The 27327-nt window shown below is 35.4% G+C and overlaps 1 protein-coding gene and 1 long non-coding RNA gene across 2 annotated transcripts; one reads left to right on the top strand and one right to left on the bottom strand.

The window, feature by feature from the left end:
• Positions 1 to 5375: 5375 nt before the first annotated feature.
• Positions 5376 to 12248, top strand: LOC141677086 (uncharacterized). The gene is made up of 2 exons (XR_012557324.1): positions 5376 to 5719; positions 11952 to 12248. It is a non-coding gene; the product is annotated as an uncharacterized LOC141677086 (long non-coding RNA).
• A 4218-nt stretch (positions 12249 to 16466) lies between these two features.
• LOC141680749 (uncharacterized) lies at positions 16467 to 17132 on the bottom strand. Its single transcript, XM_074486884.1, has 2 exons — positions 16817 to 17132; positions 16467 to 16705 (listed from the first exon to the last, which is right to left on the bottom strand). The coding sequence occupies exons 1-2, from the start codon at positions 17130 to 17132 to the stop codon at positions 16467 to 16469; spliced, it is 555 nt and encodes a 184-aa protein (XP_074342985.1).
• Positions 17133 to 27327: the final 10195 nt, after the last annotated feature.

Below are 27327 nucleotides of genomic sequence, written 5' to 3'. Positions count from 1 at the left end.
ATGGTGTCGACCTGGGAATTTATTGATTTTTTGTTGAAAAGTTAAACTATATTTTCAACTATTATTAGACATACAAATGAACCGAGCCGAGTCAAGTTTTGTCTGAACCGAGACGAGGTTAGGTTTTTTAAGATGAGCTGAGCCGAGACGAGTTTACGAACATACCAGTTTTATTATTTTAAATTATTGAGACATTTATAATTTTAAAAATCCTATATTACTTTTTAAATTTTTTATGTCGAAATTTTATTAAGTTCAGATGTTTTTACTTAAATTTGGTTTTTGAAAATTATAAATTACCTTATGGTGTTTATGAAAATGTGAGTTGTAGACAAAGATCATGATAAAAATGTTGAATAGTTTCCTTGGGGAAAAACTAGGTATTTAATTTAGAAATATACTCTTTTTTTGAATTAATTAAATTATTAATAAATGGCGGTATTATGTCTATACATTTTCTCTAGATCTTCATCTCTGATCTGGAATAATGGAATCAGATTGATTAATATTCGTGAATTCTCTCATGGTATCAGAGCAAGTCGGTAATGATCTTGTTGTTACTGTTGAAATTTCTTCCATATCGATGTATAATCGACTCAAAACCCTAATTTATATCATTTAGCTCACATTTGACCATGGGAAATTCGCCTAATGACAATGATACTGTAAGAGCTAATATACCATTATTTGAGGGTCTTACGGAGTTGTTGAGTTTCTAGATTAGGTAATTGATGTTGATAATATTTCAATATCGATAATTTTATTAATGTCATGGGTCTTCCTAAAAATCTGCAGACTGTGACAACTCGGGTCAAATCCCGAGCATTTTTCAAAATCGGGTCCTGTACCGATTGCGAGTCCGAAATAATTAGAAGCTTTTTATCCTAATTACAACCAACTTGGATAAACAACAAGTCCACCAAAAGATCATGATTTATTGGTGCATATAGTAGTAGTACTTTCCCATATAAATTGAACAGAAGTCTCAAATCTTATTGATGTGGGATTGGGATGTTACAAGCTCCCCTGCCTAAACTTTTGACATTCTCATAGGGTTTAAATGAATAGCCCATGGGAACAAGATTATACATCTCTACCCATTATGAGATAATACCGATTGGCGTCGTGTCCCCACCTCAGAATCTCAATCCATTTTAGGATAATACCACCGGCCTTTATCTTCCCACCTTCGATAACTTAACGAATCAAGATTTAGAGAGTCGGCTCTTTTACCATATGTGACAACCTGGGTCAAATCTTGAGTATTTTTCAAAACTGGGTCCAATCATGATTCTGAGTCTGAAATAAGTCGAAGACTACTATCACAAATGCAGCCAATTTGGGTAAACAACAAGCCCACCACAGGATCCCAGAAGATCATAATTTGTTGTTGCACATAGTAATAATACTTTGCCTTATAAACTGAACAACAAATTTTAATCTTATTGCTGTGGGACTGGGATGTTACACTTGCTAAGATTTTTATAATATAACAATATTTAGTGATATTTTAAAATTATTCAACTTAATGTCACATAATAATATAAGTTATTGGCGAAAAGTTTTATTTACAAGAATCAAATAATTAAGCTGCATTTCTGAAAAACTATTAATGCTATTTTGTAGTTTTCAAATAAACTCTTTAGTCCAAATAAACTCTTTAGTCCTGGTTTATTGTTTGATGTAACTTTTGATGTTAGTGAAGGTAAAATACAGATTTAGCCAAAAATAAGGGTTTTTTAACTTTTGGAAATAATGATTATAAATATATCTAGTTCTAGATCGTGAATATGAACGAAAACATGATTTAGCCTAATTTAATTTAATACAGGGTTAATTAGAATTTCATAACCAATTCATTTCTCTTGATAATTTTATACAACAGGTCTAACATCTGCTATGTATTATTCATCAAATTAGCGGACAACAAAATTAACTTATGCTATGTGGATTTATACTTGGGTACCACCTTCAATCACATAGTTCAAGGCCGGGCTTGTATCAAAGAATGGTCCAAACAAGAAAAAGAGATATGCCGAACACTCTTCCTGTAGAATAATATCAAAAACAACACCAAGGAAAATACCAAACATTCAACGTCCAAGAAGGACAGTCTCAAGGCCAAGAATAAAATCTGCAGCAAGTTCAAGGGCAAATGTAAGAAAATAGTATTCATTTATGTTTTATATTCATTTTTTAATTTCTTAATTACCATATTATTTACGTGTTTTCACCTTAGGTTTAATAAGAAAATTTCATGACGTGGATACATAATTATGATAAATTACATTCATCACTTGGACACATGTCCATCATAATTTTAGCAGTACATAGAATACCATAAATACTATTTTTTTTGACAGGGTACCATAAATACTATGTATGCTTTATTTTCACACTATATATGTCATTCATGATATTTTGTTTATTTTATTTTCACAAATAATATAATGGAAACTAGGACTTTGTTTCTTCCACCAATAAAACATTATGTTCAATGTTTAGCTTATTTATTTTAGAACAAGAACTTCAAATAAATTCTCACTCCAAGAAAAAAGTGTCATAAATAACCGAAAAAATTGGTCGCAATTTGCCCTTGTACGTTGGAAATGAGTGCAAAACTGACACTCGAATGACCGATATAATCGGTCGTTTAAAACGGGGTTGGTTTTGACCCATTGGTTGGAAATAAAACGTAAACCGACTTGATCGACCAAACTTTTTAATTGTTTAAAATATTTGGATATCTTAACATGTGACCCCAAATACCGCGGTAGAAATCCACTTCACAACTATTTCCCACTATCTGACCTATATTTTGGTTGGAAAAGGTTGGTGAGAAATATAGAATTATTTATGACCAATTTGCGGTGGTTTATAGACACAAAAAAGCTATATATTATATTTGGTCGTGTATATAACAGTAGGCCGAAAATGAATAATCAAATCTATTGTGCAAAATCGACCATGTTGAAGCAGACGTTAGTGAATGACTTAGATTTTGGGCACTTATTGTGAAAATGGTGGCTAAAACTTAAATTTGGTCACTTTAAAGAAAAGTATGGTAAAATCGGTTCAATAATTTGATTATTTACAAAAAAATATATCAAAATCAAATTCTTTTAAATGCAAATAACAGAATCATAGAATTATTTTTCATTATCATCATTAAATAATAAGTGACGTACAATTAGTTAAAATTAAAATACATTATTAGAAAAAAATTAAAATGAATTACAATAGAACTAAATTAAACACGAAATAGTATAATTCTTTTATCGATAAAATCATCACCTTGTTCACAAGTGAGCCATCTTCTTCTTCACCATTATTGTTTTCAAAATTTTGTTTGAACAAAGTGATTTTTTCAGTTGCCCAAATTAACCCATCATTGACTAGTATATACAAACATACATATAATATTAAGATATTTGAATACAAATTCACATATGTAAAAATATAAAGTTAAATATCTTTACATGAAAAAACTAGACCCATATAATCAAACACCCACTCACGATGAAGTTGATTACACCAAAAATTGGTTATTATAATGATATGATAGATCGATTAGAAGATATACAAATAAAGGAAATTAGAAAGAAAACATATTAACATGTCAATTTGGATTAAATCCAACTGAATGATTCAAAAAATCAGTTGATTATATAACTACCGGTTAAATAAAATTTTCACGAAAATTCAAATTTTACAGGATAAACTAAAATAACTATTTCTGGTCAGTTACAATCATTATGCGATTTATTTTGTAATAACGGCTAATTTAATTTTTCAGCCAAAAAAATTCATGAAAATTCAAAATTTTCAGGCTAAACTAAAACTAACAAAATTGGGTTGCTTTTCGTCATTAAGTGGTTGGTTTTGTAATGATGGATTATTCAAATTTTTAAGAAAATTTAAATTCTCCCCTAAAAATTTGATGAAAGATAAAACTTTTTTTGCAGCTAAACTAAAATGTTTGAATGCACATGGTTATAGTCTCCTAAACTCATACTCTAACACAAAATATAATCGATATTTTTAAATTTTTGTTTACTTTTTTATAATCATCTTTCCATTTAATATGTGACCTTTCGTAACAAAAATAATTTTTTCATAATAATATTTTATTTTTTTCATAATATTTTTTAGAAGGTTTTATCACAATTTAGTGAAATATTAACTTATTATAAAATAAAATTTCTTTTTATATATTTTTTACATTACTTTAATATATTTGAGAGGACTTATTGTATTTTATAATATTTTTTATGTTTTATATAATTAAACAAAAAATTGAAAAAAATAATATCCACTCTCTTATTTATAGACCACTTTGGTCACTTAGATCAGTGGCTTTTGAAATCATAAATAACCAATTAGAGCCTAGCTGTTGATTTTGGGTAGTTGCTTTTGAAATATGGGTTGATTCTCATCTAATCATTTTAATTGGTTGGTTTTAGAGAAGAACGTTCTAAAATTCAAAATAAATCTTATTTCCAACTGATGGAAAAATGATTAAATATTAGAAAAATATAGTCCTTTAGGCCATACAGTCAATTTTGCTTTGAATGTTTTTTTCTAGAATATTAATGGTAAAAATTGGTGTAAAATACACTATATCCCACGGCCACCAAGGATTTTTTTTCAAAATTTCCTTTCTAGAATGTATGTTTTGAAATTACTCAACCAAGGAGATAATAAACATAGGTACTATAACTTATTTATGTTAGAAGCCAAACAAAATAAATCTGTATTAAAACATACTTCTTTTGTTATTTTTGGGCTCCAACCTGACATCTGTTGGGAAATTAATCTAAACTTGTTTTATTGTGTTAAAGTTTTATTTTATTTGTTTTAGATCAGTTTGTACATGTATGACTAGGTCATGCATTTACTAGAGAATAAGTATCTCAATAATAAACACAAGTACCGGATAAAAACCAGGAGTAGTTGCTATTTTATAGGTTTAGTTGTTTGATTTATATTTACTTGTAATCATTCATTTTATCATTAGTGGAATACATTATTCAATATATACACCATGAGTTTTTGTCACAGGAAGTTGTGTCACTGATATACTTATATATATAGACACATAAACAAGTCTCATGCAATTCTCACATCCCGTATGGCTTTCAAACTGAGCCCGTATGGCTAATAAACTGAGCCCGTATGGCTATTAAATTGTTGAGCCCGTATGGCTAATAAACTGAGCCGTATGGCTAATAAACTGAGCCCGCATTGCTAATGTTTTCCTTCTAACACTCTTCCTGCAGATATACTTATATATATAGACACATAAACAAGTCTCATGCAATCCTCCCAGCCCGTATGGCTTTCAAACTGAGCCCGTATGGCCAATAAAATGAGCCCATATGGCTAATAAATTGTTGAGCCCATATGGCTAATAAACTAAGTCGTATGGCTAATAAACTGAGCCCGTATGGCTAATGTTTTCCCGTCTAACACTCTTCCTGCTCGTCGGCCCTTCAACTTATTTGCCCTTCTGGCACGTTCACCTCCAAGAAGTGTTCCATCTCGTTCTGCATGACATCATGCCAATGTATCACATTTTCTGCTTTCTGCAGGCTTCTCCGGCACCGTCTCATCTTTCTCGGCAGCCACATACCACACATGCATCCCATACTACACATGCAGCTTTGCAACCATCCTTGTGCAACGCCTACCTCAAGCAAAAGACAAAGCATCATATCGGGTATGGCTATTTCTTTTCCACATTTAACACCCGCAGGTCACCATTAAGAACCCTAAGCTCGGATACCAAATGTTTATGTGTCTATATATATAAGTATATCAGTGACAAAAACTTATGGTGTATATATTAAATAATATATTTTACTAATGATAAAATGAATGATTACAAGTAAATATAAAGCAGCTAGTGTGCAACGTGCATAAAAAACTGCCGGTTTTCTACAACATCTCACTTTTTCTATCAATAGTGTGGCGCCACATGCACCTACCATGCATTTCCAACTAAGGGTTTTTAACCAATTTTAGTTTCCTTTTAATCTGATGTGTACTACCATATGACTGTTTTGACATAATATGGGATCTACAAAAATCATATCCAACTGAAATCTGTGGATTATGATAGTACTTCCAACCCATGCTTCCATTGGTTTATGTCTATAGGGAAAAAAATGACCAACGGTGGGTTTTTACTTGGTTGGTTATGATCATAATTCTGATCATCCATATTGGTTGGTTATACTTAATTAGAAATGAGGATCAAAATCAATGGAAGTGACAGTCATATTTGTGATGGTAGCCTATGGACCCTATTTCATGTAGTGTCTTCCCATAAACCTCTCCATGGCTAAATATATACACGGAGATTTAAGGGGTACGGTGTAAAAGAAATCACCTGATACTCACTTACTTAGTATAAGCTCTAAATGGAAGAAAAAAACCGGAAGTTCTTATATTAAACTGAAAGCATAAAAGGGATTTAAAAATAATAGAAAAGAGTAGTTACTACAAATCAGGAACCACTACACTACCGGACTCCTACATAACCTGTGCTACTGTTTATTTAGCTCTTAAACTCACGATGTACCAGAAGACTAGGTCCCTGGATACACATGACAACAACTATACTTGAGAAACTAATAATCAAAAAAAATAAATAGGTAAAAATGTTTAGATTAAATCCAACACATTCCCCCCTAATCAAAACATGCTTCCAGCTCACCCTGTTAAACTGTAAACAAGTCCACGACCCCAATAACCTTTCTCATTTCTTCAAACTTTACTCTTCCTAATGCTTTAGTTAAAATATCTTCCCGCTGCTCCTGTGTAGTCACGTACTCGACTACTAACTTTCCCCGTTCGATGCACTCACAAATGAAGTGGAAACAAACATCGATATGCTTGCTTCGACCATGGTTGATAGGGTTTTTCATTAACTCAATGGCTGACTTATTATCCATATGAAGGACCACAGGTCCAACTCACTTTCCACTAATTTCTTCGAGTAAACCTTGAAGCCATATACTCTGGCATGCTGCTATAGTTGCTGCCATATATTCTGCCTCGCACGATGATAGTGCCACTACGCTTTGCTTCTGTAATGCCCAGGAGATTAAATTTTTATTCAGGTAAAAGCATATCCCACCAGTGCTTCGTCTGTCACCAACATCCCCTGCAAGATCACTATCTGTAAACCCAGATAACATCTCCTCTTTCTTTTCCTTCATGTACACTAACCCATAGTCCACAGTGCCTCTCACATATCTCAAAATTTGTTTTAGTGCCTGTTGGTGCTTCGTCGTGGGTTTCTCCACAAACCGACTTACAACCCCCACGGCAAAAGAAATGTCTGGACGTGTATGAGTTAGGTATCGAAGGCTCCCGACAATACGTCTATACTCAGTGGCATCAACTGTTTGACCTCCTTCATCCTTATCGAGCTGTAGATTATGTTCCATAGGAAATTTGGATGAATTAAAATTCATCATTCCAGCTTTTTCTAGTAGTTTCTTTGCAAAAGCGGCTTGTTTTAGTGTTGTAAATAAACCTCCTTGATTTACCTCTATACCCAAGTAATATGACAAGAGACCCAAGTTGCTCATTTCAAAACGCTTATTCATCTGCAATTTAAATTCCTCCGCCTGCATTATATTCGAGCCAGTTACGAGTAAATCATCGACATAGACTCCCACAACTACAATGTCCTTTCCAGTGATTTTTGTGTATACTGCCTGTTTGTGTAGACACCTAGTAAACCCCAACTCCTTCATATACTTATCTAGCTTCGCATTCCATGCTCTAGGAGCCTGTCGCAATCCGTATAAGGCCTTTGAGAGCTTATAAACTTTACTTTCTTGTCCTACCTTTACAAATCCTTCTGGTTGAGTAACATACACATCTTCATTGAGCTCACCATTCAAGAATGCAGCTTTAACGTCTAGATGGTGAACCTCCCAACCTTCTTTAGCCGAGAGAGCCAATAGTAACCGTACTGTGTCCAAGCGAGCTACTGGGGCAATTACTTCATCATAGTCTATTCCTTTTCTTTGCATGTATCCCTTCGCTACGAGACGTGCTTTATGTTTCACCACATTTCCTCCAAGGTCCTTCTTCTCTTTATAGAATCATTTCAAACCTATCGGTTTGTGTCCAGGTGGCAGATCTGTCAACATCCAGGTTTTCTTTTCCTCAATGGTATCAAATTCTACTTGTATTGCATCTTGCCACTCATTTTCCTTGACTGCTTCACCAAATGATGTTGGCCCCTTAATTTTCAAAAGCATGAAATCTTCAATCATATCTATGACTTCTGTTTCATTGTAAATATCTTCAAGTGACCTGAACCTCCTTGGTTCACTGGTTTGTGTAGAGGACATGACACTAGTTCCTTCTGGTGTAGCAGCTGTTGTGGGTGTCTTTGAAAATACAGAAGACGACTGTGTAGATGGTGTTTCCAATGAAATTGGTGACACAGAGGGCGACTGCGTAGGTGGTGTCGGTAACGAAGTTGGTGACTCAGTTTTTGCATCCTCTGCTTCAATCACATTCTCCTGTTCTCCCATTTCAATGTACTGCCCAGGAAACGAAACCTCATTTCCCATATTTTGATCCCACACCAAGGTGTCACCTTCTTGTACCACAACATCCCTGCTAACATGTAAGTTTCCAGTCTTGGGATCGTATAGTCTGCTACCTTTTCTTCCAGGTTCCTTCCCAAGATATATCACCATCTTTCCCCTATCATCCAATTTCTTGACGAACTGATGGAACCTTCATAAATGCAACACTCCCAAACTTCTTAACATGAGACAAATATGGTTTTTTCCATACCATGCTTCGAATGGGGTGCTTCCGCTTCAGACGCGGGTTGTCAATCGATTAAGGATATAAATTGAATGCTTCACTGCTTCACCCCACAAAAATGCAGGAAGTTTAGCTCCCTTCAGAAAACTTCTTGTCATTGCTGCAACCGTATGATTTCTACGCTCCACCACACCATTTTGTTGTGGGGTGTATGGAGCCATATAGTGTCTTGGAATCCCAGCGCTTTCACAAAACATTGTAAATTCTTTCGAGCAAAATTCACCACCCCGATCAGTTCTCAAAATTCTTATTCTTTTCTCAATACCATCCTCAACCAACACCTTAAATTTCTTAAACTTCTCAAAAGTATTACTCTTTTATTTCAACATATATGCCCACATTTTTTTACTATAATCATCAACAAATAACAGGAAATAGCGGTTACCTCCCGGAGTCACAGGCGAGATAGGTCCATAAATTTCCGCGTGCACCAGCTCGAGTGGCTTCCTTGACTCAAGAGTGGATTGAGATGGAAATGGCTTCCTTCGTATTTCTTGAGTGGTTGTACTAGTTTTGGCAATCTGTATGCCATTCCTTCTCTTGACTTGAGTTCCAAGGCCTGGAAATTGACATGCCCGAGTCTACTGTGCCACACCCAAGCATCCTCTTCAGCCGATTTTATACAGCCGATTTTATACAGCCGATTTTCAGCCCGTTTCACTTTCATCAATAGCTTGCCACTGTCTTCGTATACCCACATGTACTCGCCATCCAATATGACTCTGTTCCCTGCTTCAGATAGTTGTCCCAAACTTATGATATTATTACATAAGTTAGGGATGTAATACACATCTGTCAGGATTCTTTCTTCGCCGTTTTTGCATCAAAATCCAATTTTCCCTTTCCCCATTATATTTACTGTGGACCCATCACCGAAACGTACCTTTCCTGTCACTCGTTCATCAAGATCTTTGAACTTTCCCCGTGCTCCAGTCATATGATTGCTGGCGCCATTATCCAAGTACCAAACCTGTGATTCTCTTCGTTTCTCTTTACTCATATGCAATTTTGGCACTACTGACTCCTCCTTCAATAGCATGGATACGATCTCCGTTTATCCAACTTCAGCTATTAACAAAGCTAGCTCGTCCTCTTGAATGAGAGTGAGGTTTGCCTCCTTCTGTACTTCTCGATCTCTGCGGGGTTTGCGACATTCCGACGTGAAATGCCCATATGCTTGACAGTTAAAACAACGTATTTTGCTACTCTCACCTCTCACTCTCATGCTGTTGTTTTGTTCTCTCTCTTTACTGGTTCTCCTCAACCATTCATCTCGGGTTAACAGTAGATGACCTTCACTGTTTTCTTTCTTCCTCCACTCTTCCTCTATGAAGAGGAGTTGTCCTTGGCTTGTCTCTGTTACGCCCTTCACCCGTTCCTCATGGGCCTTGAGAGAACCAACAACTTCCTCTACCGACATCTCCTCCAGGTTGCCAAATTGTTCGATAGCGGACGCAATTTGCAGGAACCTAGTGGGAACAGCTCCGAGTATCTTCTTAACAACGTAAACTTCCTCTATTTTCTCTCCCAAAGCCCTGATATTAGTGACCAGATTATTGAGTTTCAGATAAAAATCGTCAAACTGATCGGTGTCCTTCATGCTCAATATTTCGAATTCACATTTGAGAGTCTGTGCATTTGCCATTCGCACCTTGTCTACCCCTAGTGACATTGTTTTGACTGCATCCCAAGCTTGCTTGGACGTCTTCCTTTCTAATAACGATAGCAACACATCTTCAGGGATACCTTGGTATATTACAGCCAATGCCCGTTTATCAATTTTATCCTCCACCGTGCCCTTAGGATCCTTGGGTTCTATGGCTTCCCACACCCCATGAGCTTACATAAAAACTTTCATTTTCATTGCCTATGTAGTGTAATTTGTTTTCGTTAGCATTGGGTAATTGAGGCCAAATGATCTTTCTTTGGGTTTACTAGTAGTCTCTATCTGCTCTGAATTTTCCCTAAGCTCTGATACTAAGTGTAAAAGAAATCACCTGATACTCACTTACTTTGTATAAGCTCTGAATGGAAGAAAATAAAACAGAAGTTCTTATTTTAAACTGGAAGAATACAAGGGATTTAAAAACAAAAGAAAAGAGTAGTTAGTACAAATCAGGAACCACTACACTACCAGACTCCAACATAACCTCTGCTACTGTTTATTTAGCTCCTAAACTCACGATGTACCAGAAGACTGGTCCCTGGATACACATGACAACAGCTATACTTGAGAAACTAATAATCAAAAAAATAAATAGGTAAATATGTTTAGATTAAATCCAACATACGGGGTCCTTGGCCCCCTGAGATGGGAAGAAATACCAGGTAGTATAAAATTTAATAGTCATTGTTTCTTTAGCACACTTGTCATGTGGGTTATGTGTTTGGTAGCAGACAACAGTTCGATCCAGGCTTGCCAAGAGGCCAGTGTTGCAAGCTTATTGATATTTCTCACTTTGTGAATGCGTGCTTTCATGAATACTTAATAATACATGTCATAATTTTGTTTTTTATTAAAACTCTTCACATTGGATGTTCAAGTTTTTTTAAGGTATGTTGTTTTATATATGTTATTGGTGAATATATAGTTTTAACTTTTAAGCATATCAAAGAGAATTTGTGTACTAATACATGTATGATGGTGTTGCATTATAGTTGTTCACAAATACCGGTAGTGTTGGCTATTAAATATATATCTTGGTGGAATGATAAACGTTCAGATAAATTTTAATTTTATCCACTTGCAAGTTCAGGCTATTAAACTACTATAAGATAACATCTTGTTCAAGAGATGGACAATATATGTTATTGCATACCAGAGTTAAATTCTCTCTAACCTCTAAGCAAATTGGACCCCTTAAAATTATTTTCTGCCTCCGTCACGTGTATACATATGTTGACTAGATAATGATAGACATATATGGGTTTTTTTAATATGATTTCATTATTTCCACCAATATATATTGTTGAATACAAAAATTAAGCAGTGAAATTTTATTATATATATCTTTAAATTAAATTACATGGAATCATTTAATGATATTAATTGCTAAACTGTACTAATATTAGAAATTTTGTTTCTGTGTCAGGTTCAAAATTCATATGATCCGACTTTGGATGTGCTTAATATACCCCCTGTGCAACCATTTCTAATTGCTCCACTTTTTCAGATCCAATGGCTGAAAAAATACATACATAAATAATGTATATAAATAGCAGGGACGTTTCCCTTTTTGTAGTACGAGTATTAATACAAGAAGGGATAGGCTAAGGATTTACATTTTCCAGAGTTTGGTGATTTACAAGTTCTGTTGTTGATTGTCAAATGGTATGAAATTTCATATGCATTTAATTTGGTAAATAAGAAATTAAAAATGATTTATTTATTGATGTGGCTACTCATGATAACTTATTGTTTTAAGGCTACATTGGTCACTTTTTGTTGAATATAAATAGTAAAATACACTATATCTAACAAAGAAAAATGAAGAATTTTTTTTCAAAATTTTTTCTCTAAAATTTTTGTTTCGTAAATACTCAATCAAGAAGATAATAAACATGGATACTATAACTTATGTCTGTCTCACAAGCAAAACCAATCGAATTTATATCAATACACACACGTAACATGTAACTTTATCCACCAATAGTGTTTATTATTGTAACACAATAGTGTGTATGAGTGCATTAAATGCACCTACCATGCATTTACAACAATCCCATTCGAAACAAGTTCAGTTGTTTATATATGGTAATATATATATTTATTACCAATTTCAGTCGCCTTTTAATCACATGACCGTTGCGCCATAAGGCGGGACCTGCAAAAAAACATAACCAACCAAAATAGGTCGATTATGATAGTATTTAGAGCCAATGCTTGCGTGGGATAGTACTTGATTGGTTATGATCATAATTGTGAGCAACCATATTGGTTCGTTATGCTCCATTGAAAATGAGGATCAAACCAATGGACATGTGACAGTCATATGGTTATAAGTTAATTACTTCCACCAATATATAATGTCCAATATAAAATTCATATATATGTAGGGATCATATCTATTATTGTATTCTTTTGTGCATATCATAGTATTGATCATTTAGTGACTCCTCAAATCTAGATCCTGAATTTGGAGGGCATTGCAATAGTCGGTTGTAGGGAAGTGTAAGGCCACGTGTCGAGGAGCCCCATTACCATGTAGCACTACCATGTCGGGTCATGGGACAATGATATGTCAGATGGGCCCCGTCACATGTCATGCACGCGTGAGGTAGTCCAGGTTAGTCGGCGAAAAATTTGGAAAAAATGTAAATAACTCTAAGGATAATCCAATCGGACGTTATTTTTGAATACAACTATACCAACTGAAATTCCTGTCGGTAAATGCCATATTTCTTGTAGTTGTTAGAACTACAGAGTAACTATATATATTACTATGTGTTTAGTTTGAAAAACAAAGAAAACAAGATGCACGTTAAACAGCTTAAGTTTTATTCTGCAGAACAAGTACAAGATAAATACTACACCAAAAATAGTAGTTGCTAGAAAATAGGACCTGTAGAAACTAACTTTCCTGATACAAACCAAATACTAGACTTATTCTCCTATAACTCCTGAAAATACTCCATAGCTACAAAGACCACATCTAAGAAGTTGATCACGACTAACTAATGAATTCAGACGTAATTAAATAACAAAGATAAACAAACAAGTTTAGAATAAACTCCAACAAACTCTCCCTTAGTCTAAACTTGTTTCTGAACTTCCTTGACTCCCAAAAGCTGGCGCATCCTTTCATACTTGACTGTAGTTAAAGCTTTTGTCAAAACATATGCGCGCTGCATATCAGTCCTGATATGTTTAACAACAATCTCTTCCTTCTCCATACATTCACGAATAAAATGGTACCTAATATCTATATGTTTGTTGCGACCATGGAACACCAGATTCTTGGCAAAATCGATAGCTAATTTGTTATCGATAAAAATAACCACTAGACCTGCTTCATCACCAGTTACTTGAGATAACAGTTTCCGTAACCAAACTGCCTGACATGCAGCCGCCGTAGCCGCCATGAATTCTGCTTCACAGAAGGAAAGTGCAACGCACCTCTGTTTTTGTGAGACCCAAGTCACAAGACTTTCATTCAAATAAAACACTATTGCACTGGTGCTTTTCATGTCCTTTATATGCCCTGCCAAGTCACTATCTGAATACCCCATTAAAACATTATTTCCACTGGTTTACGTGTATATCAGACCATATCCCAGAGTACCCTTCACATATCGAAGTATACGTTTCGTCGCATTCTGATACATCAGGGTAGGGTTCTCCATAAACCGGCTTACAATTGCCACCGAATAAGCAATATCCGGCCTTGTGTGTACCAAATAACGAAGTCCCCCAATCATGCTCTTAAACTGTGTGCAATCGACAGCAACTCCACCTTCATCCTTAGTGATGTATTTTTTAGGATCCATAGGATATTTTGTCGAGTTACAATCAGCCATTCCTGCTTTCTCCAAAAATTTTCTTGCATATCCCGATTGTTTCAACTTCATGTAGCCTTCCCCCTGGTTTACCTCAATACCCAAATAATAGGATAACTTACCCAGGTATGTCATATCAAACTTACCACTCATCTGTTTCTTAAAATCTTTTATCATCTCCGAATTAGAACCTGTAACCAAGATGTCATCTACGTAAACAGTTATAATGAAAACTTCTCCTCCCACTCGTCTTGTATACACCACGTGTTTATACGGGCACCGTGTGAAACAAAGCTCTTCCAAATACTGATTTAGTGTCGCATACTAAGCACGGGGTGCTTGTTTCAAACCATACAAAGTTTTCAACAATCTATAAACCAAATGCTCATTGCCTCTTTTGACAAAGCCCTCAGGTTGATTTACATAAATTTCCTCTTGAACCTCCCTATTCAGAAAAGTTATTTTAACATCGAGGTGATGCACCTCCCAACTTTATTTCGCAGCAAGAGCAACAAGTAAGAGTACTGTTTCTATGCATGTGAATGGATCAAAAATCTCCTCGAAGTCGATACCCCTCTTCCGAACATACCCTTTCGGTACTATTCTCGCTTTATACTTTTATATCTCACCATTCGCATCACGTTTCAACTTATAAACCCACTTCAAATCTATGGATTTCCTTTCCGATAGTAACTCTGTCAATTTCCAAGTGTTGTTTTTTTCCACAGATTCGATCTCTTGACTCATAGCCTTTCTCCAATTAACATCCTTTGCTGCTTGACTATAATGCGTAGGTTCATCTATACCCATCAAGTAAAATTCTTCATCCTCCAATTCGATTACTTTTGTGTTGGCATAAATATCTGCAAGGCTTCTCATGTTTCTCGGCTCACTGTCGCTCCCAGACTCCAGATTATCTAATATTGAACCCAAGTCACGAACACGATCAGAATCTGTATCGTCACTTCCATCACTCGACTGTTGTGGTGTGATCAATTATCCTTCGTCTATATCTTCATTTGTCTGTGCTATGCCATTTATAATTACTATAAATGAAACAACCTTGTCATCCTCAAGATGTTTTTCTGCATTCCAAGTCCACATTTTCTTCTCCTCGAAAAGTACATCCATACTAACTCACACTTTCTTCATTTTAAGATCATATAGTCGAAATGCCTTTGTACCAGGCTTCTTGCAAAGATACACCACTTCTTTACTCCTATCGTCCAGTTTTTTTAAATTTGTACCTGCCACTCTCATATGAGCATCACACCCAAACACCCTTATGTGCTCAACATGAGGCTTCACTCAGCATCACGCTTCATAAGGTGTGATCCCTGTAACAGCCCGGGTTAGTAACCTGTTCAGTATGTATATTGAATGCCTGATCGCCTCTCCCCAGAAGTAATTTGGCATTTTAGCTTCCTTAAAGAAGCTTCTAGCCATCTCAATCATAGTCCGGTTACGCCTTTCAATGACCCCGTTTTGTTGGGGTGAGTATGGAGCCATAAAATATCGAACAATACCAGTTGCCTCACAATACGCCACAAAATCCTTAGACATTAATTAACCTCCTCTATTCGTCCTAAAAATTCATATCTTTCTTTCTCGAGTCTCAACTAGTGCACGAAATTTTTTAAATGCCTTGAATACGTTATCCTTGCTCTTTAGTAAGTATGCCCACATAACTCGACTCCAATCATCAACTAGTAAAAATACATACATGTTCCCTCCTGGTGTGCTTGGCGAAATCGGGCCATAAAGATCGCCATGGACAAGTTTCGGGGCTTCTTTCGAGCTGAACATTGACTATGACGGGAACGACTTCCTCGTTTGTTTCGAGACCAAGTATCCTGTACACATCTCCTTAGGATGTTCAATGTTGGGTAGACCATATACCATTTTCAAAGTTGACATTTGCTTCATGGCCTTGAAATTTATGTGGCTAAAACGAGAACGCCACAACCAACTCTCTTCCTCAATTTTTGACAGTAATCTTTTAGCATCATTGTTCTCTATAATTATTTTATACAGTCTATTTTTATAACATTTCACCTTCATAATTAATTCCTCTTCTGAATCTCGGAACCACAGGAAGTCACCTCTAAGAATCACATTATTCCCTTAATAAGGCGTTCCTCCCCGTTCTTGCATTTTATAGCTATTGACCCTCTCCCCTTGATGAGAACAACTGACCCGTCTCCAAAATTCATACGCCCTGTCACATTCTCATCAAAGACGCTGAATTTTGATCGCTGGCCTGTCATGTGATTGCTTGTACCGTTGTCGAGGTACCACATGTTTGACACTACTTCTGCCTTTCCTTCCTTCAATTTTGGTGTCACACTCTCTTCGTTTATCAGCATCACAACATCTTATTTATCTTTAACAGCCTCTGTGAATAGTAAGGCTGGTTCATTGTCTGGTATTTGTGCAATATTAGCTTACTCTCTGTTCTCACTTTCACGTTTTAGCTTTCGACAGTCCGCAACAAAATGCGCGTAGGCACTACAATTAAAGCATCTCACTTTACTTTTATCTCGTACTCCCCGTGGACTCTCCCTACCTCGATACCTTGACCCATATTGGGTCTCATGTCCTCCCTTGTTTGAGCATTTCAACCATTCATCCCATGTCAGCAACAATTTCTTGTCTTCTTTCCCTCTTTTGTTCCACTCTTCTTCTGTTAGAAGCAGCTGTCCACAATCGCTTTCAACTTGACCATGAAGCCTCTCCTCATGAGCTTTTAACGAACCAATGGTTTCTTCAATCGACATCTCCTCGATGTTACCAAATTATTCGATGGTAGAAGCTCTCTGGAGGAATTTTGTTGGTACAACTCTCAGGAGTTTTTTAACCACATATGATTCTGCTACTTATTCAGCAAGGGCCTGTATCTTAGTTATAAGCCCACTCATCTTTAAGTAGAAATCATCCAGAGTGTCTGTATCCTTCATAATTATGGGTTCAAACCCTGCTTTCAGAGTTTGTACCTTTGCTACTTTCACACATTCTGCACCCTGACACACGGTTTTCACAGCCTCTCATGCGTCTTTTACAGTCTTCTTTTCGGCGAGGGATAGCAGATTGTCTTCCGGGATGCCCCGGTATATTGCTGCTAGGGCTATCGTATCTGTTCTATCATCGGTTGTCGTATTTGGATCAATCAGTTCTATAGCTACCCAAACACCATGAGCTTGCATATAAATCTTCATTTTCATGGCCCAAGCCATGTAATTTTCTCGTGATAGCATGGGATAACTCAAGCTTACAGTTCCATCTTTCAATTTTCCCGTTTCTACGGCCGTCATTCTTGTTGTTCCTGTGTTTCAGTATATGATATATGTATGATTCAAATATTGTAGAATATGGAACAGTGCTAGAACTTTGTTATCTTACTTTTTTTTACCTTAAAATGATAATACATGCTTCTCCATTTATAGTAGGGGAATTCAAACCATCATACATGAATCTAAATATATCCTTTGAGTTTCATGGTTCACATTTAATGTGACTTTACGTATTTCAGAAATCAGAATTTAGTTTATTTAACAAATTCCCCTCTTAAACTAACTCCTTTCGATCCTTCATGCCCATCAACCTTTTGAAATTATCAAATAGAGTTTTTGACAATGGTTTGGTCAACACATCTGATATCTGATCTTTGCTTGCAACATGACATAAATGCACACTTTTTCCTTTTACGTGCTCCCGAATGAAATGAAATCTGACATCGATGTGTTTGCTCCTTTCGTGATGAACTGGATTCTTTGCTAGCTCAATCGCAGACTTGTTATCAATTCTGATCTCAGTTGACAGAGGTTGTGGGATCTTTAGCTCATGAACTAACCTCCTTAACCATATGGCATGAAAAACACAGTAAGAGGCTACTACATACTCTGCCTCACATGTAGATAATGTAACTATAGGCTGGTTCTTGGAGTACCATGTGAATGCAGTTTCTCCCATAAAAAACATATATCCATACGTACTCTTCCGATCATCCACGTCTCCACACCAATCACTGTCATAATATCCCAGCAACTTGTAATCTTGTGTACTAGAATAAAATAATCCCATGGATTTTGTTCCTTGAAAATATCACAGAATTCTTTTATTTGCTTTCCAGTGTGTCTGTTTTGGGTCTTCCATAAATCTGCTCATAATTCCAACACTGTACCGTAAATCAGGTCTTGTGCATGTGAGATACCTCAAGCTCCCAACTAGACTTTGGTACAAGTTTGCATCCACTGACGCTCCTTCATCAAATTTTGAGAGTTTTGTACCCAATTACATGGGTGTTACAGCTAGATTGTAGTGTTTCATGTGAAATTTCTTTAGAACACTGTTAGCATATGATTCTTGTGATATAAAAATTCCAGACTCATCCTGCTTCACATCAATTCCAAGAAAAAATCTCATCAAACCCAAGTCTGTCATCTCAAACTCTTTGGTCATCTCCTTTTTAAATTCCTTAACCAGGTCTTCATTGTTACCAATAAAAATAAGATCATCAACATAGAGTGCAACAATTAATAAATTATCTTGCCTTACTTTGACATACACTGCAGGTTCAAATGGACATTGGATAAATCCATTCTTCTTGAAATAAGCATCAATATGGGTGTTCCATGCGCGTGGCGCCTGTTTTAAACCATATAACGCCTTGTATAGTTTTAACACCATTCTTTCTTGCCCTACCCTTACATAACCGGGTGGCTGGTTCACGTACACTTCCTCTTCTATTTTTCCATTCAAAAAAGCTGATTTTACGTCCATCTGGTAGATAGGCCATTTACATTGAGCTGCTTGAGAGATTAGAAGCCGTATTGTCTCCATTCTTGTAACGGGGGCAAAAACCTCATCATAATCTATTCCAGCCTTTTGTCGGTACCCCTTTGCGACTAACTGCGCCTTGTATATCTCTATTTCTCATTGGGCATTCATTTTCTTCTTATAGACCCATTTAACATCTATGGGCTTACAACCTTTTGGAGGTTCCACTAGTTCCCAGGTTTTGTTCTTTTCAATAGCCCTGATTTCCTCATCCATTGCAGCCTGCCACCTTTTTATGTTACTGCTTCTTCAAAAATTATGTTTGTCTGTGTCAGCTACCAAACACACCAGATGCACTTCATCTGTTGTTTGATATATTTCTTGCAAATTCCTCATTCTAGGATTCTGGGGCTCCTCCTCAGCATCTTTTGGTACATCATGGCTTGGTGATTTTTCTGATATTGGAAAAACATTTTCCTGAGCTTCCTTCTCTAGTGTTAAATTCCAGTTCCATGCATCATCTTCTTGTATGTACACATCTCGACTTATATCCACCTTCATTCGAACTGGATCAAGTAATCTGTAAGCTTTTGATTTTTCATCATATCCAATAAAAATATACCTCCTGCTTTTGTCGTCCAACTTTGTTCTCTTCTGGTCTGGGACATGTGTGTACGCCAGGCTCCCAAAAATCATTAGGTGTGATACAGTGGGCTTGGTAGCACTCCACAGTTCTTGAGGTGTTTTAATTCCCAAATTTGAATGTGGACATCGATTCTGGATGTATACAGCACACTGGACTGCTTCTGCCCAGAGTTCTTTTGGCAATTCCTTACTCTTTAACATTGATTGTACCATGTCCAGAATAGTCCGATTTTTACGTTCAACAATGCCATTCTGTTGTGGTGAATATGGAGCTGTTAAAAAATGTCTTATTCCCTGTTCTTCACAGTATTCTGCAAAAACTTTTGAAGTATATTCTCCGCCTCTATCTGAACATAAAGCCATGATATGCATTTCTTCCTTCTTTTCTACCGAGGCTTTAAATTTCTTGAATACTTGTAATGCCTCAGATTTTTCTTTTAAGAAATAAACCTTTGTTCTTCGTTAATAATCATCTATAAAAGTAAGAAAATACCTCTTGGAACCATATGACTTGGGTGTGATTGGACCACATATATCCGTATGTACCAACTCTAGAGGCTTTGTAGCACGATAAATTGCCTTCTTTTGAAATGAATTTCTTGTTTGTTTTCCCACCACACATTCTTCACAAAAATCTTCTGTGAAAACCATACTTGGTATTCCATGAACCATTCTTTTATTTGCCAACTCCTTCAAACCGCCATAGTGTAAGTGTCCAAATCTCCTGTGCCATAAAGTCGCTTTGTTCTCTGACCTTGCTTGTAGACAAGTCTCCTGTATATTCTTCAAATTCAACTTGAACATCTGATTTTGGGACATTTCAATTTTAGCAATTGTCTTGCCAAATTTATCCTTTAAAAATATTGCTTTATTTTCCATAAAAACAGAGTATCCTTTCTCAAGTAATTGACCAAGGCTTAGGATATTATTCTTCATATCAGGAACGTAATACACATCTTCAATGCTTCCTGGTTTGCCATCCTTTCTAGTAAAATATATTTTGCCCTTTCCTTTCACTTCTATTATTGATGAGTCTCCAAATGATACAACTCCAGAGTTTATTTCTTCTAAATCACTGAAAAGATGTTTGAGGCCAGACATATGGCTGATGGCCCCACTATCAAGATACCACATAATGTTATCTTCAAGAGCCATACCTTGGCATGCCATTAGTAGAATACCTTTGTCTTGTTGCTCCCCCGTCTCAGCAAAATTTGCATTTTCCTCAACCTTCTTGTTAAACCAGCAATCTTTGGCAAAGTGTCCAAGTTTTCCATAATTATAACATTCAACAGGTCTATTACCTCTTCCAGGATTTGTTCTTCCAATTCTGCCACGACCACGTCCTCGGCCACGCCAATTTTGTTGATTATTTGTTTGTATGTTTTCTTCATATCTGCTGCTTCCAGAGACACGTCCTCTGCCTCGAGTAAAATTTTGATTTGAACATCCACGTCCTCTTCCTGTTCCTTTGGTGTATTGTGTGTACAACGCCTTGTCCTTGTCTTCGATTGTGACACTACTCTTCAGTGCTTGTGATTTTGCCTCTCCTGTATTTAACAACCTCTCTGAATATGCTTGCAAAGATCCCATAAGTTGATTTACAGTCATAGTTTATGTATTATTTAATTCTTTAATAGAGATGCCAACAAGTTGTAGTTTTGTATTCAACGACCTCAATATTTTTCATTTACACCGGCATCTTCAAGATTTTCTCCATAATTTTTCATTTGATTTACAACAGAAGAAACCTTTGTAAAATAGTCTGGAACTGACTCTGATTCTTTCATGCGTAATGCTTCAAATTCTCCCCGTAGGGTTTGTAAACGTACCTTTTTTATTTTATCAATTCCTTTAAAATTATTCTGGAGAATCTCCCAGGCTTCCTTTGTTTTTCCCGCACTTGCAACCTTTTCAAACATAGCTTCATCCAAACCCATATGTATAATTGATAAAGCCTGTTGATCTTGTTTTCTTGATTTTGGTAGATTATTTTTCTGAGACTGATTTAGAGCTCCCTCATTTTCTGGTTCATCATAGCCCTTCTCGACAATTTCCCATGCTTCATGTGATCCCAGCAAGGCTTTCATCCGGATACACCAGTGGCCATAATTTTCTTTTGTCAGTTTCGAAACAGTGAGAAAATTGCTCATTTTAATTTCGATGGTAGCTCTGATACCAATCTGTTGTTCCTGTGTTTCAGTATATGATATATGTATGATTCAAATATTGTAGAATATGAAACAGTGCTAAAACTTTGTTCTCTTACTTCTTTTTTTTTACCTTAAAATGATAATACATGCTTCTCCATTTATAGTAGGAGAATTCAAACCATCATACATGAATCTAAATATATCCTTTGAGTTCCATGGTTCACATTTAATGTGACTTTACATATTTAAATCAGAATTTAGTTTATTTAACAATTCTGGGCATGTACTTGGGCATTCACCAAGAACTCCCGAGAGCTTTGATACCAAAAATGTTGGAACTACAGAGTAACTATATATATTACTATGTATTTAGTTTGAAAAATTAAGAAAACAAGATGCACGCTGAACAACTTAAGTTTTATTCTGCAGATCAAGTACAAGATAAATACCACACCAAAAATAGTAGTGGCTAGAAAATAGGACCTAAAGATACTAACTCTCCTGATACAAACCAAATACTAGGCTTATTCTCTTATAACTCCTGAAAATACTCCACAGCTACAAAGACCACGTCTAAGAAGCTGATCACCATTAACTAAAGAATTCAGACATAATTAAATAACAAAGATAAACAAACAAGTTTAGAATAAACTTCAACAGTAGTAACCCACCAATATTGATCAAAATATCCTACCTTATGTAAGATAGACAATCCAAGTGAAATCTATAGTAAATGATATAAATATAAAACTTTGAAGTATAACAATTATAATTTTTTTCTCAAACATTAGGGTACCAAATTGATACTGGTAAGTTAGATGATAAAGATACAACTCACCCTTGTACAACAAATACGACCTTATATAAAATACACAATTCTAATGAAATTTTTATTAAGTTACAAAAATAATAAAAATTTGATCTATAACAATATTATTTATTAATTTGTTAAAAGCCATACAAAATTGTTATACTTATACCAAACTGTTATGTTATACTACCTAACCAGTAGTAAGCAAGATAATAATAGATATGACAATCAACTAGAATCTATAATAAATAACAAAAATAATAAAAATTTGAAAATGAAAAATATAGGAGCCTGCAAAATGTTATATATATATCACAATATGTCATGAGAAATTGCTAACATTTCAACTGAAAGTAAACAACAATCCATTTCAGCTATCTAAATATTCTACTACAATAATATTCTAATACAATAATGGCTTCTCCAACAAGTGCTGCTTTTGCTTTTTAAAGAAAGAAGAGGAACTCTCCGGGAAATCCATGAAAGATATGCTGTACATCTGCCCAGAACGCAGTTGTGACTTTCACCATCCTCCAAGAGCTCTCGGAGATTTGACTGGTATGAAGATACACTTCTCTCGAAAACAAGGAAAGAAAAAATTCAACTGTGATAAGTGTAACAAAAAGTATGCTGTGCATTAGGACCTAAAAGCTCACAACAAGATCTGTGGTACAAAGGAGTATAAATATGACTATGGAAAAACCACTCCTCTGCCTCTCTGCCTTAGCAACCCTTTTGATGTAAGATGAACAATCCTTGATAAAACTATGAATATTTGAAACAAAAAAAATAATCAAAGATTAGAATTGACAACTTCTAAAAAATCAAATCAAAATTGAATGCATTAGAAACTACTGTTACCTTTAGCACATGGAGAATGAAGTCATCTCCAGATCCGCTCTCCTCATCATCTTCGCAGCTCAATTGATTTGCCATTTACTGAATTAAGAAGTTCTTAAATATGGTACGATGGGGGCGGTGATCTTGGGTTTATGCCGTATGTGCAACAACCCCCAACTTATATAGGCCGCTGGTAAAATATGGGAAATTTCTTGGAAATTTCTTATTCTTAGAGGGGGTGTAATATATTGGAATTTTAAAGGATTTTTTTGGATTTAGAAAATTCTAGTGTATTCAATTTGGATTCTAAAATATCCTTTAAAATATGATGGTATTCAATATCGATTGAAAAAATTCTTTTAAAATCCGGGTTATTAAATTTAGATTTTAAAAAATCCATTAAAATCCGGTAGTATATTCAAATTTAGATTTTAAAAAATTCATTAATATCTCTTGGTTTTCAAAAGTCGATGCATTTTTTGTATTTTTTAAAATCGTAGATTTTGATGGATTTGCTAGTGTATTTTATATTTTCAGAAATTTTAGCAAAATTCAAGAGATTTTGACGCATTTGTAGAAATCAATATTCAAATCAACAAATCAGCAAGACACTACTAGATTTATTTACCAACTCCGCTAAAATCCGCATAGAAAATAAAATCAGCCAAAATCAACAACAATAATTCAAAATCAATGCATTGTTATAAATCCTCTAAAATCTGAATTGAATACACCCGCTTAATTTTCATTAGTCAAGTGATTTTTTATATTTCTTCAATTTGTTTGTTATTTTTCTTCACTCATATATTTTTAATGTTTAAAAAGAATTCTTTTGTTTGTTATCTCTGTTTAAAAAGTGCCGTTATAAAAATCAGATATCTGTTTGGTTAATATGTATATGTTTTGATGCAAAAAATTAAAAATCATAATGCTTTTGTTATGGGTTGATGGTGAAATCAGCATATGCTTCCCGCAAAAGCTGAAAAGAGGCTTTTCCCAAAAGTATGGGGGACTTGCTTTCTCTAACGTCAGTTTTTAGGTCCAAAACACTTTTTCCAAAAGAACCTTTTGAATTTTACCAAATAGTTGTGTCAGCAACAACAATACCAAAGACACCCCTAATTAGGTTCATTATTTTATTTAGTTATCTAAAAACACAATTCAAATGATAAATTTTGAATATGAGTCATTTCAAGATGTAATGAGTGCAACTAATTGTTAAAAGTCAACAAGAGTCATTAAAAGTTTGAACTTCGATACCTAATTTAAATTCTAATTTTTTATAAAATATGCATTTTTAGGAAATTAAATTAAACATATAATTTAATTTTTTAGAAACACAAGATGTAATTTATAAAAAAAGCTGCTTAGTGTAAATATATATATATAATTATATATATAAATATATATAAATATAAATATATATATATATATTTAAGGAATTGAAGCAAAGAATCAACTTTCTGTATTCTAAGACTCCAAAGTCCAATCTAAGTATGAGACTTGTTCACCAAGTCTCCTAACTCTAACCGAATTCAAGGTTAGCCAAGTCAATATAAGGTGTCTCACTCCACAAATGAGAACTACGTTTTTGAGTTGATCGTTGGCATAGAGCAATGTATGCATCTTGTGAAGTCCGATTTGAGTCACGAAACACCAGAACAATCAATCAAGAGCCTAGAGCTCATGAACCCTAGCATTAATTATAACCTAGTTTTTACCCTCAAACATGGTAACCACATAAAGCGGAAATAACGTTCCTGAAGGAGCATCAATTGGAACTACTCAAACAATCTCATCCGCCATTGGGATTCCACCACACCCACTCTAGGAGTCAACCCTAAAAACTGGATTCTGAACGTTGCATTGGTTGCACAATCTACGGGTTTTGAGATGTCAATTGTGGTACACCATAGGCCAATAAACCCCACATATTGGATGCCATTATACTCTGAGACTGTAATTGTTAAAAGTCAACAAGAATCATTCAAAGTTTGAACTTTATAACTAATTTATATTCTATTTTTTATGAAATAAGCAATTTCAAGAAATTAAATTAAACATTTTATAGCAATTTTAAGAAATTAAATTAAACATTTTATAGAAATAAATAATAAAATTTAATTTTTTAGAAACACAATATGTAATTTATAAAAAAAATTCTTAGTGTATATATATATATATATATGTATTGATAAGGAATAAAATAAACCAGAATTGCGTAATTAATATTGTATTAATTAGACTTAATATGGTCCATAAGTAAAGCACATTAAATAAGGTCTGAAACTTTAAATATTTATAATTTTGTAAATAATAAATATTGTGAAAATCAACTATTAAATAATATTCTATTGAGGGTATAATTTCTTGGAGTTTGGCGTCCAGGAAACATGAAAGGACAAAGAATCAACTTCCTGTATTCTAGGACTCCAAAGTCCAATCTAGGTCTGAGACTTATTGACCAAGTCTCCTAGCCCGAACCTAATTCAAGATTATCCATGCCTATATAAGGGGTCTCACCGCATAGATTAAAACTATTTGTTTGACTTGATCTTGGCATAGAGTAAGGTGCGCCTCTTGTGAAGGCAGATTTGAGTCACGAACTATGAGAGCAGTCAATCAAGGGCCTTGAGCTCAGGAAGCCTAGAATTAATTACGAACTAGTTTTTACCCATAAAATTTGGCATCATCTGTGAGAAGAAGACAACAACCATGGTAACCATACGAAGCAGAAATAACGTTCCTGAAAAAGCATCAACTGGAACTACTCAAACAATCTCATCTTCCATTAAGATTCCACCTCACCCACCTACTTTCAAGGGACGACGAATCCTATCATACCCCAATATGGATCTCAGCCAATCCCGACTCTAGGGCGAACCCTCAAAACTGAACTCTGAATGCTCATTTGGGGTACAATCTACGGGTTTTGAGATATCAACTGTTGTGCACCGTAGGACAATAAACACCACCTATGGGATGCCATTATACTTTGAGACTGGAGGAAGTAGGCTGCCCCTGATGCCTCAACTGCAACCATGGAATGATCCTAATTATAATAGAGGTCCTCCACCAATCAATAATGAACGAGATGTTCCTAGACCCTATATAATTGAGGATAGCGGGGAATCAACTAACGAGGATGCTCATCATAGGAGGAGATGTAGAGACAAAGAGCCCGTTGGATGTAGGCGCCCCGAGCCCGTTATAGGTAGGCGCCCTGAGCTTTAGAAAACTCAAGGGGTAACATCCCAGACTTTTGATAAAAGGATACATGCTCATGAAGCAGAAATCCTAAGGCTTAAGAGAGATATGCAGATTAGTCAGGCTAAACAGCCACCTTGAACAAATCAAGCTAGAGGAACTAAAGGAGTTACTCAAGTCATCGACTTGGAGGACACTCTCAGAAGAAAAATGACGAATTTCTCTCGAGGAAATGCCATCTTTTACAGCGGAGATCATGAATACCAATATCACAAGGAAGTCCAAGATGCTCACCATAAAAGCCTATGATGGGACTGGGGATCCGGCAAATCATGTCAGCACTTTCTCTAATTCACTGATGTTGCAACCCCTGAATGATGCTATTAAATATCGGGTTTTTCCTCAAACCTTATCGGGGATGGCCCAAAGGTAGTATAACTATTTTCCCCTGAATTTGATTAGATCCTCCAGAGAATTAAATCAGGCTTTCATCCAATAATTCATCAGCAAGAAGGTGCAAACAAAAAGTTCTGCTTCTCT

The sequence above is a fragment of the Apium graveolens genome, chromosome 8 (assembly GCF_009905375.1).
Source record: "Apium graveolens cultivar Ventura chromosome 8, ASM990537v1, whole genome shotgun sequence".
NCBI lineage: Eukaryota > Viridiplantae > Streptophyta > Magnoliopsida > Apiales > Apiaceae > Apium > Apium graveolens.
This window is presented reverse-complemented; position numbering and strand designations above follow the sequence as displayed.